Here is an 18,381-nt window from a genome sequence, read left to right on the forward strand (position 1 = left end):
ACAGGAAAGGAGAAGATGGTATTACTACCAATATTGAAGGGATGGACAGCCCCCATGGGATATTGTTCTAAAGATACAAGTTGAAAGAAGATGAGATTCCATCCAATATAACAAGGGGTGTACACCCCGCCTGTGATATGAATCTTAAAACCTAGGAGAAGAGAGAATGACATTGTTTCCAAAAACACAAGGGTTGTACACCCACTCTGTAATATTGTTGCTGTCATCTAAAGGAAGAGATGATGATACTACTCCCACTACCGGAGAAGGTACACACCTCCCTGTGATATTGTTCCTCATAACTTGTGGGGGAGAGCGTGATATTACTTCCAATATGACAGTGGCTTGACACCCAGTCTGTGATATTGGTTCTGCACACCAACTCTGTGCCCCTCGTTTCCCATGCGTTCTCTACTCCCTTTTGGAACCTCAGGGGAGGCTTTGTCTTTGGTTACAGATGAAGAGATGAAGGGTCTGAGAGGTTAAGCAAGTTTGTTACTGGAAAGGGGTCCCGATCCAGACCCCAAGAGAGGTTTCTTGGATCTCATAGAAGAAAGAATTCGGGGCAAGTCCATAAACTGAAAACGAGTTTATTAGGAAAGAAAAGGAATAAAAGAATGGCTACTCTGGCTGGGCTCAGTGGCTCAGTCCTGTAATCCTATAACTTTTGGATGCCGAGGCAGGTGGATCACCTGAGGTGAGAAGTTCGAGGCCAGCCTGGTCCAACAGGGCAAAACCCTGTCTTCACTGAAATACAAAAAATTAACTGGGAGTGGTGGCAGGTGCCTGTAATCCCAGCTACTAGGAAGGTTGAGGCAGGAGAACCGCTTGAACCCAGGAGGCAGAGGTTGCAGTGAGCCAAGATCACTCCACTGCATTCCAGTTCGGCCAACAGAGCGAGACTCCATCTAAAAAAAAAAAAGGCTGCTCCATAGGCAGAGGGGCCCCAAAGGCTGCTGGTTGCCCATTTTCATGGTTATTTCTTGATCATACGGTAAACAAGGGTTGGACTGTTCATGAGTGTTCCAGGAAAGGGGTGGGCAATTCCCAGAACTGAGAGTTTCTGCCCTCCCTCGTGAGACCATGTAGCGCAACCTCCAGATGTTGCCATGGTATCTGTAAACTGTCGGGGCGCTGGTGGGAGTGTTTTGTAGCAAGTAATGCATTCTAATTAGCACATAATGAGCCGTGAGGACAATCACAGGTCACTTTCGTGGCCATCTTGGGCTTGGTGGGCTTTGGCCGACTTTACTGCAACCTGCATTATCAGCAAGGTCTTTATGAGCTGTATCTTGTGCTGACCTCCTATCTCATCCTGTGACTAAGAATGCCTAGCCGCCTGGGAATGCGGCCCAGCAGGTCTCAGCCTCCCTTTAACCAGGCCCCATTCAAGATGGAGTCGCTCTGGCTCACGTGCCTCTGACAAGTTGGCTTGGGTTGAGTGTTCCCTAGTGTGTGGTGGTTGGAGCTGTTCCTAGGAGTAAGAGGTATTGTCAGGAGGAAACAGGCCTCTGTTAGCCCTGGGGTTGGCACTCTGCCCCAGTATGTCGGTCTCATTTTAGTGGTGATTAAACGGGGGTCAGAGACATCAACTCCCTCACCCCGAACCCCCAGACTGTCAGTGGTGGACTGGGGTTTGAATGTGGGGCTTGAAGACCCATCATCTCCTCTGGTCCCCCAGTCTCTGCTGCCCAAGAGGAACAGGATGCCAGGATCCAGTCCCCTCATGGCACCAGCCAGGGTGGGTGGAGATGGGGAGGCACTGTTCCAAAGGCCCTGGACTCTGAGGCAGGTCGGGGGCCGAGAGCAACACGGACCTGCGGACCCCACCCCGAGAAGAGTGGCTGCATGCCCGGCCCAGAGGGCAGGAGATCTGTGTCCTCAGTAAACGTGACGGCGCTTCCCGCTCCTCCAGCCAGGCCGTGCTGTCTTCACGTTTCCAATTATGCGGCCTCCTCTCCAATTCCCAAGCCCAACCCACAGAGACAGCGATCTGGGGTCCACGTGAGGTTTGTCAGCAGCTCTGACCCGCTGCTTCCCGCCAGCCCCGCGGCCGGTTCTGGAAAGCTCTCTGCTGCCCCCTGGTGGGGAAGCTCGGGCAGAGCTCTGGCTGCAAGCATGGGGTCCCAGAACCTCCTGGCTCTGTCACCTCTGCTGGGTGGAAAACCAACCCAGGACTGAAGCAGCAGATGGGTGCCTGATTCCTTATCATCAGAGCTCCACCCACTGGCAAGTCTTTCTCTGGGCCTCAGTTTCCCCTTCCATTAAACGAGGGGCTTGGGGGATACCAAGGAGGGGTAACAGCTTAGTGAGGATGGCAGGTTTCTTCTGGGGAGATGAACACGTTTTGAAACTACATGGCGTGAGTGGCTGCACAGGACTGTGAGTGCACAAATGCCACCACATTATTCACGTTGGAATAGTTAATTGCATGTGATGTGAATGTCACCTCATTTAGTGTTTAAAAGAGGGGCCTGGGAGAGTGCAGTGTATGTGAGAATCACGTGGGACACCCACAGTCTCTGAACCTCGGTTTCCTTGCCGTAAACTGGCAAAGAGACTGTGTGAGCTGTGTTCCCTGCGGCCAAGAGATTCCAAGAAGGAAAAGCTGGAATTTCAGGGAGTGGGATGAGGGACGGGGGCCAGAAGGGGAGGGGGCCTGTGGGGACGGCATAGGGAGCAGCCCAGATAAGGCTTTCAATACTGGGTAGCAGCATCTACACAGGCGAAGATTCCTGCATCTCAGTTCCTGCAGGGCTGACCGGTGGCCAGAGGTGGGACTGGCCAGGTTCGGCCCAACCAAGTCTGGGAGCAGAGGACACTGAGTTGAGGGATCCCCGCGGCTACCCTCACTGGCCTGTGGCTCTCCTGACACCACAAGAGAGGTCCAGGAGCTAACCTTGGGTCCTAATGGGGGACACCTTCCTGGCAGCAAGCTGGCAGGGTGGTGTGGTGGTCAGTGTACTAGGCTCTGTGTCTCTGCCCCTACCTGCTGTGTGACGGTGGGCGAGACACCTACCCTCTCTGTGCCTCTGTTTCTTCAATGGCAAACGGGCACTAGCAGCCCCCACATGCGGGCACAGTGGCCTGAAGGATAAAGGCAAGGGCGGCATGAGACCTACAGCAAAAGCTCTGAGCAGGGAGCTGCCCAGGGAGTTCTACCACCATCTCCCCTCTGGCCGAAAAGGAAACCGAGGCTCGTGGTGACCTGTCCCAGGTCTGTTGGACTCAGGGTCCTTCTCATCCCCAAGATCAGAGGGCTGTCACCAGGGAAGGAGCTGCCCCTAGACACCGCCCAGGAAGCAAACAGGGAAGGATGCCCTGGGGAATTCAGGATGTTATTGCAAAAAAAATACTCATTGCTATTTGAACCCTGCTTTACATGCCTCCATTTCCCAGAAAATGAGCCACGGGGGACACCAGAAGAGGCAGGAGACCATCCTCCTTGCACAAAACCCACTCCGTTGGATGCTGTCCTCAGCGAGGGTGGCTGGGGCCAACCAGGGGGCCCACCCGCAGAGTGGCAGAGAAGGCAGGTTGACCCTTCAGACATTGAGCACTGTGGTGAAGGTCCTGGCCTTCTGATAGAAGAGCGACTTCTCGCAGTCCAGGAGGAAGTTGTGGGAGATGGTGGCCGGCCGCGTGTAGGTCTTCAGCTGCGCCCTTCCTGTTGCCCAGGTCCACGGCGGCTGCCAGTACCAGCTGATAGTACCCGGCTGCATGAAACCGTTCCTGAAGGGGACAGGCCATGCTCAGCAAAAGGGGGACTCGGAGCCTGCCTTTCCAGAGGCTGCTCCCATCTCGAGGTTATTCCACATGTCCAGCCAATGCTGGCTCACCCCGTGAGCCCTGAAGCCTGTAACACTGCTGTGGTCTCAGCTGCAGGAGGTGGGGACAACCCTGAAACCTCTGGAAGCCTTCCTGACTATCCCTATGCTCCACTCACCCCAAGCCTCTTGCCCCAGTCCCCCCCTCTCTGCAGGCAGTGGCTGCTTTCCCCGTGGGTGAGGACAGGGCAGATCCTGCCTGCTCTGGGAGTTCCATGCAGGACCGGTGGCTCCAAGCCACAGCAGGGGCACGGCATTGAGTGACCCAGGCTCCCCTCTGGCCCCTGTCCATGCTGACCATTTCCAGGCCCTCCACAGGCCAGGCCAGGTACAAAACCATCTCACAGGTGTCCTCCCTGGCAATGTTCCCTGAACTATTGACGGAGTGTGACTCCCCAGACATCCACTCCCATTGTCAATGCATCTTTGGCTCAAACTCATCATCCCTGGGTTGGGATGCTGCCTGCTAGACCTCCACCTTGACCCTCCCATCTCCCTGCCGGCTTCTCCCCAGGTGCCTCCTCCACATGGGGGACGCCCAAGGGACCTCTCTAAGACCCAGGCCTGGCCTGTCCCTCTTCAAGACGGCTCCCAAGGACAAAGTCCAGGATGCAGCAGTCCATTCCCTCACTGCCCCGCCCCACACATGGAGCAGGGGCGTGAGAAGGTCCCGAGTCACTGCAACTGCTCATCCAATGCCCCCCGGCCCAGCCAAACACTGGACTCTGTGCTGGGTGCATGGCTGAGCCTAACATCTTTGCTCCCAGTCTGAGGGAGCTGGGACTGAACACTGACCACAAAGGTGGCCCGGGCTGGGGCAGAGGGAAGCCCAGGAGCTTGTGGGGGCCCAAGAGACCCCTGACTCCACCGGGGGTGGGAGGCAAGGGCTTCCTGAAGGGGTGGGGCTTCCTAACTACACAGGAAGCAGCCAGCAAAAGCATATGTCTCTGCGTGTCCCTATGCGTGTTTGTGTACCTGTGTGTGTGCGCGCGCCTGTGTTTGTGTGCCTTACTGTGCGTGTGCCTGTGTCTGTGTGCATTTGCGTGTGCATTTCCATGTGCCTGTAGTGTGTGCAGCAGCTAGTGAGTGGCAGGCTGAGCCAGGACACACCTAATCCACCCTATTCCAGGGCTCACTCTCATGTGTAGACTAAAGGGGACCCCATTTTAGAGGCAATCGGCAAGAATGCCCATTTACCCTGCCTCTCCGCCAGCCTGCCAGGCCCCATCCAGCCCAGCTTTCTCTCCCACTCCTCTGGGCCCCGGGTCCAGAGCCTCCTATACAAGGAGGAGGGTGTGGCCTTGGAAAGACGGCCGCCCTTGGGGAATTCCGAGGGGGCCTCCCTGGGGGAAGCTGGCCTGGGCTGACAGCACCGTCACGAGGAGGCCCAGAGGGCTGTGCTCGAGAAGGAGGTCTCTGCCCCTCGTCCTCAACCATGGACTTTGGCCTCTCAGGTACTACTTGGCCGTTTCTTTCCTCCTGGGCAGGCGGAGTGGGCGGCAGGCTTGACCAAGAGAGAGAAAGGGCCACTTCTGGGAGGCTCGTCCCTTGGTCCGCGGTGAGCAGCGTCCCTCTGGGCCTGACACCTGGCACCTCCCTGTCTGGCTGGGACTTGCGAGGCCACAGGGACCGCTTCTGACCACCAGGTGTCGCCAGCAATGGGCGGGGACCTCCCGGGCAGCCCCAGGCCTGTGGTGAGGGATACGGGGCGGGGTCTTAGGGCTGCCCCAGCTCCTCATGTTGTTCTAAGGCCCCCAAGATCTCGCTCCCTGGACTGGAGCGCCCTGGCCCCTCAGCCCATAACGAGCACTGACACGGTGCCTGTGCGATGCAGAGGAGGAGCTGGCTAAGTCTGCCAGTCCCAGCTCTCCACCCCTGCAGGGCTGGGGGCAGAGGGAGCACAGCACCTCCCCTCCAGACAGACCTGACCCAGCAAGGTGTCAGCCTGGCTGGCTGGGGCTGCTCCCCACTGCACCTGCTGTGAGCTGGGATTCCCCTGTCTGTGAACCCGATGGTAAGACACCGGTCCCACCCCACCCTTCCTGGGTGATGTGAAGATTCCAGGTGTCTCGGGACTCCAGGAAGGAGTTGCTCTGTGCAGGCTGGTACCCTGGGCAGGCTTTCTAGAGGAGGCACCGGGATTTTTGTTGGATCTTGCATCGTGGATTCAATGTGAGGATGATGCCGTCCTCCAAAATGTCCTTCTCCCGACCCTGTTTTCTTTGTTAAATGTAACTTGACACTTGACTGTCAAGACTCAGTTTGGTGTCACCTCCTCCGGGAGGGTCCCCCTGACTACAATCCCCCTTCTTTACCCAGAAGCCACCATTGCCCGCTCGTGTGTCAGCCTCCCTCGTTGAGACTTGAGTTCTTGAGGGTGGGGCCTGGCCAGCTTGGGAGCTGGGTTGTATCTGCTAACCTTGCCGGCTCCTCTAGCTGGGTGCAGAGCTCCAGGGAAGCCACTGGGCCATTCCTAAGGAAGGCGGGAACCCAGACCCCTGGAATCTGGGTGGAGATCCCACTCCAAGGGGGCCGGGAACACCCAGAGCCCTGCCCCTCCCCACCAACCTTCAGGTCGTAGACGATGTCACCGAGCACCAGGTACACCTTCACGTAGTAGAGGGACTCCTCCTCGAACTCCAGTGGCGAGTTGCAGAGCTACAGGGCCTTGAGGTAGAAGTGCTCCGCCTGCTTGCCATGGCCCAGCCGGTGGTGCAGGGCGGCCAGCCGGTAGTAGGCCACGCGCTCTTTCAGCCGGTCCCCTGGGGTGTAGGCCAAAGGGGCAGGTGTGAGGACGTGGCTCCCTGGGGCAGTCAGGCACAGGCCCCTCAGGAGCAGGTATATAGACCCCGGGCAGCACCTGCCTTGCCTCCAGGCACTTGCGGTCACCTGGGTAACTCTGGCCAGTCCCTTCCGGGTTCCCAGACCACTTTCCCATTTGTAAAGCAGAACTAATAAGGCCTGCCCCTGTCTACTGTGAGGCTTTGGCAAAGTCGGGCTTGGATGGCCCAGCTCTGTGCCTACACATAGCCACCTGCCTTTGCTCACTGGTTTTAACCAGGGGAGTTCAAAGCCATGCAGTCCCGGTGCTCCCGGGCACCCCGGCTCCATGCAACCCACAGACGTGACATCCGACTCCTCCTGGGTGTGTCACGATCAGAGCCCCTTACCTTGGGGAGTCACTGCGTGCCTGAGCTCCAGGTCCCCCCACAGTTGCGCAAACCCAGCTAGGCTGTCTCTGATGTCCTCCCCTTGGCAGGGCGAGTGCCGTGGAGCCTGCATTCAATGCATTCCCACACAGCTGCACACCTACTCTGTACTGGGCCCCAGGGCACAAGGCGCTGGCGCATGTGGCCTACCCCGGGTACCCTGTCTCTGGAGGAGGACAGACGACCTGGCACAGCACCAGGGGATGCCCGGCCTTAAGGAGCAGGCTGCTGGAAGGGGAACTGGGATTTCATCAGCCAGAGAGTTGTGTGGTTGATGAGGGTGGAAAGGGCACAAGACAAAGGGAATGTGCCAGCCTGGCACATACAGGGACCGCGATGCCTGGCATGTCTGGAAGGCAGAGGACACACTGGGCGGCCCTTGTGATCAGCAGCGGAAAGAGACAGAGGAAGCAGAGCTCAGCCAGGCAGGGAACTCTGCCCTACATGAGAGACCTCGGGCTGTGCCCCAAGGCCAGACAGGGAAGCCAGCTGGGCAGATCTGCCTGCCTGTTTCAGCTCCTGCCCTGCAGACATGGAGGCTCGGCCCTGGCAAAGTGTGGGTCCTGGCAGGGCGGGCTCTCAGGGGACTTACCCAGAGTGATGCTGACAACTAGGGCCTTGTGGGCAAATTCCAAGCCCTCCTGGGGCTCCTCCAGCATGGCCAGCAGTGCCACCAGCTTGTTGCACAGCTGCAGCTCCCCTTGCAGTTGCCCGTAGTCACTGCCAGGGGCAGGGCCCGGTCCTACGACACAGGCAGGTGGGGTCAGGCTTCCCGCAGCACCCACCTTGCCCAGCGCCCTCCTCAGAGCTCAAACATGTGCTTGGAGCTTCCCACGCCCCAGTTACCCCTGTACCTCCACAGAGCTCTGTGCTCTGAGATAACGCACGGTTCAGACACCCAAGTTGGGGGCTAAAGAGTCATCTGAGGCCCATCCAGCTACACCTGGCAGCCTCAGACCAACCCCTCCCACCAGGGCACCGGAGGTCTGATTGGGGGGGGGGGGGGACAGCACTCTGCTCTGCTCTAAAAACACATTTGTCTGTGCCCAGAGCTGTGCCACACCGTGAGCTCAGAGGAAGGGAGAAGGCGGCCCAGTTTCAGGGTGCAGGCAGATCTGGGCCCTGGGTCTCCCACTGACATGCTGTGTGTCCTTTGACATGTCCCTGTGCCTCTCTGAGCCTCAGCTTCCTCATCTGGAAGATGGGGACAGGACTTCCCGCTCATGGTTGCTTGAGACCATCAGGTGCAAAGGGTAGAGCCACTGTCATGTCCAGACCCGAGCGTTTGTCCCGGGCAGGGGCCCTGTCAATATCATTCCCGGTGAGACCACTGGGAAACTAAGCATGTGCATGGGTGGCCCTGCCTCCAGGTGGGAGGCCTCTGCCCTGCCACACCTGTCCCTCAGCCCCCCAGGTGCCCCCCCCTGAGGCCCACCCACATCAGCCCACAGGCCAGCTCACCTGGTAGAAGGACACAGCATTCTCCCGCTCCCAGGCCCCATTGAAGAAGATGTCTCCAGCTGCCTCAAACGGCTCCACCCCAGGTTGGAGTCGCCTGTGTACAGATCCACATTCTGTGCCACCTGAAAGGAGGCAGAAGTTCCCTCAAGACCCACACCTGGCGAGGTGGCCACACTCACCTTCGCCAGCCTCCTTCCTCTCACACACTGCAGGTACACCTGAGCATTTTTCAGACCTGTGCATTAGGGCTGTCCCACCACTGGCATGAGGACAATGAACTGATGCACCCGAGTGCCAGGAGGTGACTAAGCAGCTGCAGCCCAGGAGCCCGACACCTGTGAATCCTACCACCAGGGCTAGCCCTACGCCGCCCACCCCCTGCACTCAAACTGTCTCCGTGGCCCCCAGATTGCTGGGAACCCATCCCCTGGTTCCTTTCTGCGTTGCCACATCCCTGCCGTAGCTCAGGGCAGCACATCAACAGTGGTTGTGGGTGGGCCTGGTCCCCTCTTGGCCATGAGCTCTTGATCCTTCTCCTCAGCTCAAGGAGGTATACAGCAGGTGCTCAATAATGAAAGCTTCACCAGGCTCGTGGGCTTCACAGTTTGTTCCAGATCACACTGTGTTTGGGAAAGCCTCTGAAAACAGCCGCTATGATAGATTCATTTTGTAAGGAGATGTGCCACGTGTCGCTTGGACCAAGTTCTTCTGTGTGTTAACTGAGTGGTCCCATTCTTTGAGCATGTGCTGTTTACCAGCAGGTGCTCGGCACTGTGAGGGGCCACACCTCTGTCCTCAGGGAGAAGATGCTGGCCACTGGGGGAGGATGTGAGGGAATCAGTTGGAGGGAGGGAAAAGGCACACAACAGGTGCTCAGCAGTGGCTTAGGAATGAGTAGATGGATGGATGAATGGATGAGCAGATGTATAGACACATGGATGGATGGATGGGTGTGTGGATAGATGAATGCTTGGATGGATGGACAGATGGATGGGTGGGTGCATGGTTGCAATGATGTGTGTATGTCTGTATGGATGGGTGGAGGGTAGATGTATGTACATATGGATGGAGAGATGGTGGATAGATGAATGTATGGATAAACAAATGGACAAGCAGATGAATGGAGGGATGGATTAATAGATTGGTGGGTGGATGGATGAATGATGCATGGATGGAAGAATAGGTGAGTGGATGAATGGGTGAAAGGATGGATGATGGAAGGATGGATGGATGTTGGATGTATGAATAGATGGGTGGATGGATGATGGATGGATGGAAGAATGAACAGTTGAATGGATGGATGATGGAAGGATGCATGAACAGGTGAATGGATGGATGGACCGGTGCACGGATGGATGATAAAAGGATGGATGATGAATTAATGGATGGATGGATGGGCAGGTGAATGGATGGATCATGGATGGATGGAAGATGGTTGGATGGATAGAGGGATGAACAGCTGAATGGATGGATAATGGAAAGATGGATGGATGGACAAACTGGTGAATGGATGGATGAAGAGATGAACAGATGAAGGATGGATGGATGATGGAAGGATGGATGGATGGAAGGACCCACAGGTGTATATGAAGATGATGGAAAGATGGATGGATGGAAGCATGAACAGGTAAACAGATGATGGAAGGATGAATGGATGGATAGACTGGTGAATAGATGGATGATAAAAGAATGGAAAATGATGGACGGATGGATGATGGATAGATGAACAGGTGAATAGATGTTGGAAGGATGGATGGATGGATGGATGGACAGAGAGTGAACAGCACAGAGGCCCTCCTGCCTCCCTTGCCACTCACCTGGATGTACAGGTCCACCAGCTTGCTCTGCCGCAGGATGTAGTAGATCTTCTCTGCTTGCAGACAGGCATGCGCCTCCTCTTTCTTCTGGAGGTGAATGAGAATCCCCAGACTTTGTTTGCTGTAGTCCAGAGTGGATCTGTAGGTCCTGGAATCAGACACAGGTGTCAGAACATGGGCTCTCATCCTCCTGGAAGCAGTCTGCCTCCTCCCGTGGGTCTGGTGACAGATGAATCTGGAATGTGGGGACTGGGAACGGCCCTCTTGTGTGTGCAGTGTTCTGCCCTTCCCAGGCTGCTGGGAGGGCCAGGGTGAACACACACGGCATGGAAAAGATGAAGGACATCCTTCTGAGAGAATCGAGCATCATGCTGCCCTGTGGCAGGAGGAGTGTGCCAGCCCATCTCCCCTGCCTCCCAGACACGGCCTGTGTCTTCTCCAGACACACCAGGAGCCGTTAGTGTTCAGAGGCTATCCAGGTCGATGGTTCTTAAGGTGTGCAGGCATCACAGTCACTCGGAGGCCTGTCTGTATAGCTTGCTGGCCCTGCCCCCAGTGCTTCCGGCTCCACAGACCTGGGGCAGGACCTAGAACTCCCACTTGCCACAACCTCCTAGGTGACATAGATGCTGCTCTGCTGGTCCAGGGACTACACTTTGAGAAACATGGCTCCGGCACACTGGCCCATTTTCCTTCTGTGAACCTGAGGCCAAGACTGGAGCCAGTCTCCCGGGTCCCCATGGAATCTGGCTCCTTCCCTGCTCTCTCGGTAAGTGTGACACTCAAGGGGGTATGACTGCAGTAATGTCACTGGGAGCTGTGCGTGGGGTGGCCAGGGCCATGGTTACCCCACCAGGTCAGAATGCTTGGGGGAAGCCGAGTGGGCCACCTATGGGATGTGAGACCTTGAACCCCTGTGGCCCAGGGAAGCAGATGACACAAGTGGCTCTGTCTTCTGTAGGAGAGAAGCCACAGGTGGCTGCTGTGGTCACATTTAAGGGGACAGATGAAGGCCAGGAGTGAAGACTCGGGGCAGGCAGAGGTCAGATGACAAAAGCCACCATAGTAGGAAGAACAGCCCAGAGTGCACGTACTGCCTCTGCTTGGGTTGAGATGACCTTTGACCCAACAAGGGAGGCTCAAGCTGGGACTCACAGGCCAGCAGCAGCCCTGGGACGACCCCAGGCCCACCAGCTCAAAGCATCTGATGCCAAGGAACCAAATGATCAAAAGGGAAGGGACTGATGGGGCCCTGGGCCAGCTTCCCTGTGCCCTCCTCCCTGCCCTGCACTCCCCCGCCCCCTTTCCCTGCTCCCCACTCCCACCACTGCAAAGCCAGCCCTCACCGCTCAGTGCTCAGGGACAGGTAGAGCTGACTGATGGTCTCCAGGAACTGCCCCCCAGCACTTTGTCAGTCACCTTGCGGGCCAGGGAGAGCTGGAGCTCATGGTAGAGGACACACTGGGCCTCGCTGGGCATGACGACGCTGTAGAAGTAGCACAGCCGCTGGACGGCCCGCAGCTGGCCTGGGGAGAAGACAAAATGGAAGATGTCAGCCTCCAAGCATCAAAGCGAGGCTGGCTGGGCTCGGAGGCCCCTGTGCTGTGCTTGTCTCTTTCACACCTCTGTGAACCTGGGCCCCATAGGCCGGGAGCCTGAGCGCAGACAGGCCATGCACCTGTGCCAGGGCAGACGCCGAGCACACTGGGACATGGGCACAGCTTGGTGCAGATGCTCATGGTAGAGGACGGCCTTCTTTACAACTCCTAGGGCCAAGGTCCTGGCCAGGCTTGGTCCCTGTACCAGGCTATCTATTTCAGCTTCACAAAGCCCCTCTGCCCAGGACCAGGGCCGCCTTCAGCCTGAGCTGATGAGGCCAGGGGCACAAGTAGCCCCTGTCGCAGATGGAACCCTGAGAGAGCAAAGCCAAGTGTCATGTCTGCCACACTCGGCATCATGTTGGGGGAATGGGGTTCAAAGCCAGGCCCTGGCGTTCCCACACATGCTTCTCTCATGCAACCAGGCTCCAAACGCACAGCCTCACTGGCCTCTTCCAAAGCCAGAAGCGGTCTCAGCTTCCTCTACTGAGTCTGGCAAGAGAGAAAAGAGAAGCAATGAACACCCGCAGCCAGCACCTCTGGTCCTATGTCAGGTTGAGCTCGGTGTCGGTGTTGCAGGGTGAGAGCATTGCAGGGTGCAGGGGTTGAAAGTCGTATCATCCTCTTCCCTCCTGGATCATGGGAACAACATCACTGGGGGGTGTACACTTTCTGCGATATTGGGAGTAACATCGTCTTCTGTGCCTTGGAATATTAAGGACAATATCACGGGGGGAGCATGTACATCTTCTGCAATATTGGAATAATAGTATCCCCTCTCCCCCTGCATACTAGGAAAGATATCACAGAGTGGGTGTTCACCTCCTGCGATGTGGGGATTAATACCATCTTCTCCCCTTCCGGATATGAGGAAGAGTATCACACGGGGGTGTACAGTGTCTGTGATACTGGGAGTCATATCAACCTCTCAGCCTTGGAATATTAAGAATATCACAGGGTGGATGTTCACCCCCTACCATATTGGGAGTCATATCAGTCTCTCCTCTCCATGGATATTAGGAACAATATCCCAGGCTAGGTGGACGCCTCCTGCTGTATGGGGAGTCATATCATCCTCTCCATTCCAGGATATTAATAACAATATCACAGGGCAGGGGAACACAGCCTGCGATACTGGAATTATTATCATTCTCTCCCCTTCCGGATACTAGGAACCATATCACAGAAGAGCTGTATCCACCCTGAGATATTGGGAGTCACAGCATAGGCTTCTTCCGTTAATATTAAGAACAATATCACCGGGTGGCTGTCCGTTCATTGCTATGTTGGGAGTCATGTCATCCTCTACCCCCCTGGATATTAGGATCAGTGTCACAGGGTGACTGTACACCTGCAATATTAAAACTAAAATCATGCTCTCTGTCCCTGGATATTAGGAACGACATCACAGGTAGGTGTACACCCTCTGCGGTATTAGGAGTAATAATACGATTAATTAGTAAACATCAATGATCGATTTTAATAACTGTCAGGCTTGTCTCGAACTGTTGACCTCAGGTGATCTGCCCGCCTCAGCCTCCCAAAGTGCTGGAATTACAGGCGTGAGCCACCACGCCCAGCGAACACTTCTTGACATCTCTTTTTAGACCCCAAATTTAGCATGCCCAAAACACACTTTCAATAATCCCTGCTATAACCCACTCCTCCCATAGTCTTCCCGATCCCAATAACAGCATCTCTCCTCTTCCAGTTACTCAGGCCAAAATCCTTGACATCATCCTTAAAACTTATTTTTCTCTCTCTCGTCCTTCAACCCATTTAAACTCTCCTTTCAAAATATATGCCAGACCTAACCACTTCTCACCTTCCTCATCATTTCCAACCAGGTCCAGCCCTCATCAGAGCGCTCTGGGTTACTGCAAAAGCCTCCCAATCGCCAGGCACAGTGGCTCATGCCTGTAATCCCAAGCACTTTGGTAGGCCAAGGCAGGTGGATCATCAGACGTCAGGAGTTCAAGACGAGCCTGGCCAACGTGGTGAAACCCCTCTACTAAAAATACAAAAAATTAGCCGAGCATGGTGGTGGGTGCCTGTAATCCCACCTATTCGGGAGGCTGAAGCAGGAGAATCACTTGAACTCAGAAGGCAGAGGTTAGAGTGAGCCGAGATCGTGCCATTGCACTGCAGCCTGGGTGACAAGAGTGAAACTCCATCTCAGAAGGTTAAAAAAAAAGCCTCCAAACCCACCTCTTTCCTTCCGCCTTTCACCCTGCCCTGCATTCTACCTTCCACTCTCAAACATTTCAGAAAAAAAAATATATATATATATTATATCCAGAGAGAGAGAAAGAGAAAGTACAAATGGGGTGAAATGTTTGGGGAACCTGAGGGAAGACCATACGGGAATTCTCTGTACTATTTTTGCAACTTTTCAACAAGTCTGGATTATTTCAAATTCAAGAGTTAAACAAAGGAAAAAACAAAACAAAACAAAACGCTATCTTCCTTTGTGAATCCATCCTGTCTTTCCCCTGGCAACTTAAGGACACTCTTAACTAACATCTATTTTTTCATAAACACTAAAAGAACACTTGCCTAGTTTTGACTTTCTGTGCTTGGCAGTAGGAGTGTGGGTGTGTGTATTTCATATATATGTGTGTGTGTGTATATAGGTGTGTGGTGTGTGTGTATATATAGAGAGGGAGAAATATGTGTGTATATATATAAAAATATATTGTATATTTACAATGGTAATTATATAAATATATGTGTGTGTGTGTAGATATATATAATACATACCCCATAGCCTGTCCTTAACCAGTTCTAAACCTAGTCGGAAAAACACATACCTAAGCAGAGAATTTCAAAGTAATATGATGAATATTTTGATAGAGGAATGTGTTGCTATGGAACACGCTGCTAAGATACAAAACCTCCTAGATGGGGCAATGAATGAACGAAGTTTTGCACCTATAGGCATCCCCTCTGATATCCCCTCAAACGTTTATAGTTATATGCATTTTCTTCCCCCAGGACCCCCGTTTCATAAGGGTTAGTCCTAGAGCCTAGCAAGTTCCTACTACAGCTGGCACACATATGCCATTCAAGAAAGTGTGACTGGCCGGCCGGGCGTGGTGGCTCAAGCCTGTAATCCCAGCACTTTGGGAGGCCGAGACGGGCGGATCACGAGGTCAGGAGATCGAGACCATCCTGGCCAACGCGCTGAAACCCCGTCTCTACTAAAAATACAAAAACTAGCTGGGCGAGGTGGCAGGCGTCTGTAGTCTCAGCTACTCGGGAGGCTGAGGCAGGAGAATGGCGTAAACTCAGGAGGCGGAGCTTGCAGTGAGCTGAGATCCGGCCACTGCACTCCAGTCCTGGAGACAGAGCAAGACTCCGCCTCAAAAAAAAAAAAAAAAAAAAAAAAAGAAAGTGTGACTGAGTGAATGACGAGTTAAGAACCATTTGTCAGCCAGTGCTCAGTATGCTCAGTAACACAACTTGCACTGGTATGCAAATTATATTTTTGTTGAAAGCAAGGGCAGGATCACAAATTATCTTTCCAGAGAAAGCAAACCTCAAAAGCTTCTTTACCCTACTAAAGCACATTATAAGAAGCTCCCCTTATATAAAAGAAAACCTCCTCATTCCTTATCAATGGCATGTAAACCTAATAAGCCTCCACCTCTGATGACATCTCTTCCATCCCCAGGGCTAGATAAAGGAGGGTCCGGAAACCCTGGTAGTTGTGAAGGGGGCTCCCAGCTCTGACAGTCTTGAACCCTGCGGGCGCGGAGGTCACACAGCAGAAGAACAACTGAGAGAAGCATCATCAGCCTTCCAATATGTTTGAACCAGAGATGGCAAATAGGCTGCAGCCAACTGAAAACACCAGAGATTCATGGTGGCCACCTGAGAGGTTGTGCTCTTAAAAAACAAAAATTAAAATTAAAATTAAAAAATTAAAACAGGAAGGGGTCAAGAATCCAGCAGGTCTGACTGAGACATGTATCAGTGACTAACACCCCATATGGCAAAAGTACTCCGGTGCGCTTTGGGTCCTCACAGCTTCAGCAGTATTCACAGGCGTGTGCTCCCCTAAGACTAAGCCACGGGAATATCCCCAGCAACACTGCCAGGAGAAACGTCTAACATGGATTCGGCTAGAAATACAGTTGTTTTTCAGAAATTGACACTGAATAAATCCGGACTTATTAGAGCCTGAGAGAATGACATTCTCAATGATAACGGTTATCACTACAATCTCCAAACATCTGCGATCCTGCAAGGAGGAACTGTGACAGCGCAGGCCACGTGTCCAGAATGCTTCCCAGACTGTCTGTTACAGAATAAAAGAAATGAAACCCCCCAAGAATGTCTTCACTCACATTTAGCCAGTTGTTCCTTTGTGTGCATCTCTGTGCTAAAATGGCCATTCTTCCCCACAGCCTGAAGTCATACGCTCAAATAAATGGGACTCACATGAAGCCAGAAACGTGCAGATGCGAGGAAACCAACACAAACGAAATGGGCTGGAGAGTGTGGCCGGGAGGATGGTACTTCCCAGGAAGCAATTACTTCGTCTCTGCCCATGAAGCAGGCAGCTGTCACTGTCCCCCAGGCCCATGCCAGCCACTCGAAGTAGTTTCTAACCAAACTACCTCCAACACTCAACATAAATACACCACACGATTGGCTTCTGAAAGGACACCTTGCAACCAACAAGAAACCGTTAGCACAACTTTGACAAACTGTGCAACTGAAAACCTTGGAAAGGGATAAACACTGCCACATTTTGACTCAAATACTGTTAGGTGGTAGCACCGCAATAATTCATGGAAAAAAAAGAATGAATGAGGAATATGTTTATACAGGAATCAGAGGAAACATGACTAATCAATTAAAGAAATAGGTCAAGAAACTGTTAGGTTCAAATGCTACCGTGAGATACTGTCAGGGCCTTAGGCAAATTCACTTCTCTTGGTCCTGTTTCTAGGTTCATCAAAAACCTAGTTCAGCTTTGGACTAGGGAATCTGTTGCTTTCCAATGCCTTCCTCCTGTGATTCCAGCCCAGATTTAAGGACTGCTCTTGTATTATTTCTACTCAAGTACTCCACCTCCTTCCAGACAAGTATCTGAGGATGATGGGCTATCCCACAGCAATGTGTGTAACCTCTCCTGCTTATGATCCCTGTTCACACAGCATTTTCCAAAAGCATTTGGTGTGAAGTGACAGAAGAAAGAAGAATAACGTTCTTTCAGCCCATTCATTCATTCAACAAATGTTGACTACCTGTCTACGTGCCAGGCACCGGTGATATAACAGGGAACATATATTTTTGTAGGTAGAGACAGACAACCAAAAAGTATGTTAAACAGTGATCAATTCTGTAGAGCAAAATACACCAGGAAACAGAAAAGAAGAATACCCCTAGCCACCCTACACTGGGGTGACGCTAGCGTTACAAAATGGAAACAGTGGCTGGGTGCTGTGGCTCACACCTGTAATCTCAGCTCTTTGGAAGACTGAGTCAGGCAGATCACCTGACTTCAGGAGTTCAAGATCACCCTGACCAACAAGGTGAAACCCTGTCTCTACTAAAAACATAAAAATTAGCTGGACGTGGTGGCACACGCCTGTAATCCCAGTTACTCAGGAAGTTGAGGCACAAGAATCCCTTGAACCTGGGAGGCAGAGGTTGGAGTGAGCCGAGATCACACCACTGCACTCCAGCCTGGGTGACAGAGCAAGACTCTGTCTCCAAAAGATAAAAAATAAAAATAAAACGTAAACAGAGAATAAGATACTAAAAGAAAGAACATGAACGATGAATTGTAACAAAAACCTTTGGAAGCTGATACTGTCCTTCCTGGATCCTTGTCCCTTACACATGGAAAAAAAGGGCGGGTAGGGGGTAGCATCCAAATGACGTTTTAAGATGGCTTCGGGTTTCAGATGTCTGACAGCCATACTCATGTACTTCAAGGAAAAAGCTCTAGCTCTATAAGCCATCTGGGCAATGGTTTAATGTCTTTTTTTTTTTTTTTTTTGAGAGTTTTTCAAATATATGAAAACGTGTGTGTTTATTTGGCTGCTCTGTGCCCGCACACGTGCAAACTGTGCTAACAGGTTTTTCCATGTTTTGCTGAATTTGCCAGCTTGCCATAAACAGGCTTCCATGTCTTAATTGTCTATAAAGAGCACAAACACCTAAAAAATGCAAATCAAGACAAGCTGTCCCTTCAATTGCTGCTGGATGATGACAGTGAGTGACAAATGTCCGGCAGAGAGCACACAGGGTCGACTGCTTTTCCCATAGCATTTAAAGAAACAAGCGGAAACGGCTCTCTGCACAGTACAGACACGGCCTTTGTTCTTTGAATAAATACTGTCAATGTCCAAAATACTTTCTCCATCACACTATCTATATGGAATTCAAGTTCCTTCCAATACCATGAGTAACGCCAGTGATAGACTGTGTTTAGCCATAATGACCCATTAGCATT

General features: G+C 53.0%; 1 protein-coding gene across 2 annotated transcripts; it reads right to left on the reverse strand.

Moving 5' to 3' along the window:
• Positions 1–3,319: 3,319 nt before the first annotated feature.
• LOC113222432 (SH3 domain and tetratricopeptide repeat-containing protein 1-like) lies at positions 3,320–13,928 on the reverse strand. Of its 2 annotated transcripts, XM_026452043.1 has the most exons (8): positions 13,738–13,928; positions 12,450–12,617; positions 11,734–11,840; positions 10,315–10,462; positions 8,498–8,619; positions 7,629–7,756; positions 6,396–6,589; positions 3,320–3,732 (listed from the first exon to the last, which is right to left on the reverse strand). In XM_026452043.1, the coding sequence occupies exons 2-7, from the start codon at positions 12,531–12,533 to the stop codon at positions 6,486–6,488; spliced, it is 693 nt and encodes a 230-aa protein (XP_026307828.1). In that variant the 5' UTR covers positions 12,534–12,617; positions 13,738–13,928; the 3' UTR covers positions 3,320–3,732; positions 6,396–6,485. The 2 variants fall into 2 exon arrangements, with proteins under 2 accessions (XP_026307828.1, XP_026307827.1); XM_026452042.1 differs by having other exon boundaries at positions 12,450–13,928.
• Between the last annotated feature and the right edge of the window lie 4,453 nt (positions 13,929–18,381).

The sequence above is a fragment of the Piliocolobus tephrosceles genome, unplaced genomic scaffold, assembly GCF_002776525.5.
Source record: "Piliocolobus tephrosceles isolate RC106 unplaced genomic scaffold, ASM277652v3 unscaffolded_31098, whole genome shotgun sequence".
Classification (NCBI taxonomy): Eukaryota; Metazoa; Chordata; class Mammalia; order Primates; family Cercopithecidae; genus Piliocolobus; species Piliocolobus tephrosceles.

Excerpts from the sequence above, each read along its gene's own strand:
- LOC113222432 (XM_026452043.1), bottom strand. The coding sequence starts at position 12,533 with ATGATACGACTTTCAACCCCTGCACCCTGCAATGCTCTCACCCTGCAA. Across the intron at positions 11,841-12,449 it reads AACCTGACATAGGACCAGAG|GCCAGCTGCGGGCCGTCCAG; the intron begins GTGCTGGCTGCG and ends TCTTCTCCCCAG. Across the intron at positions 10,463-11,733 it reads AGCTCTCCCTGGCCCGCAAG|GACCTACAGATCCACTCTGG; the intron begins GTGACTGACAAA and ends GTCTGATTCCAG.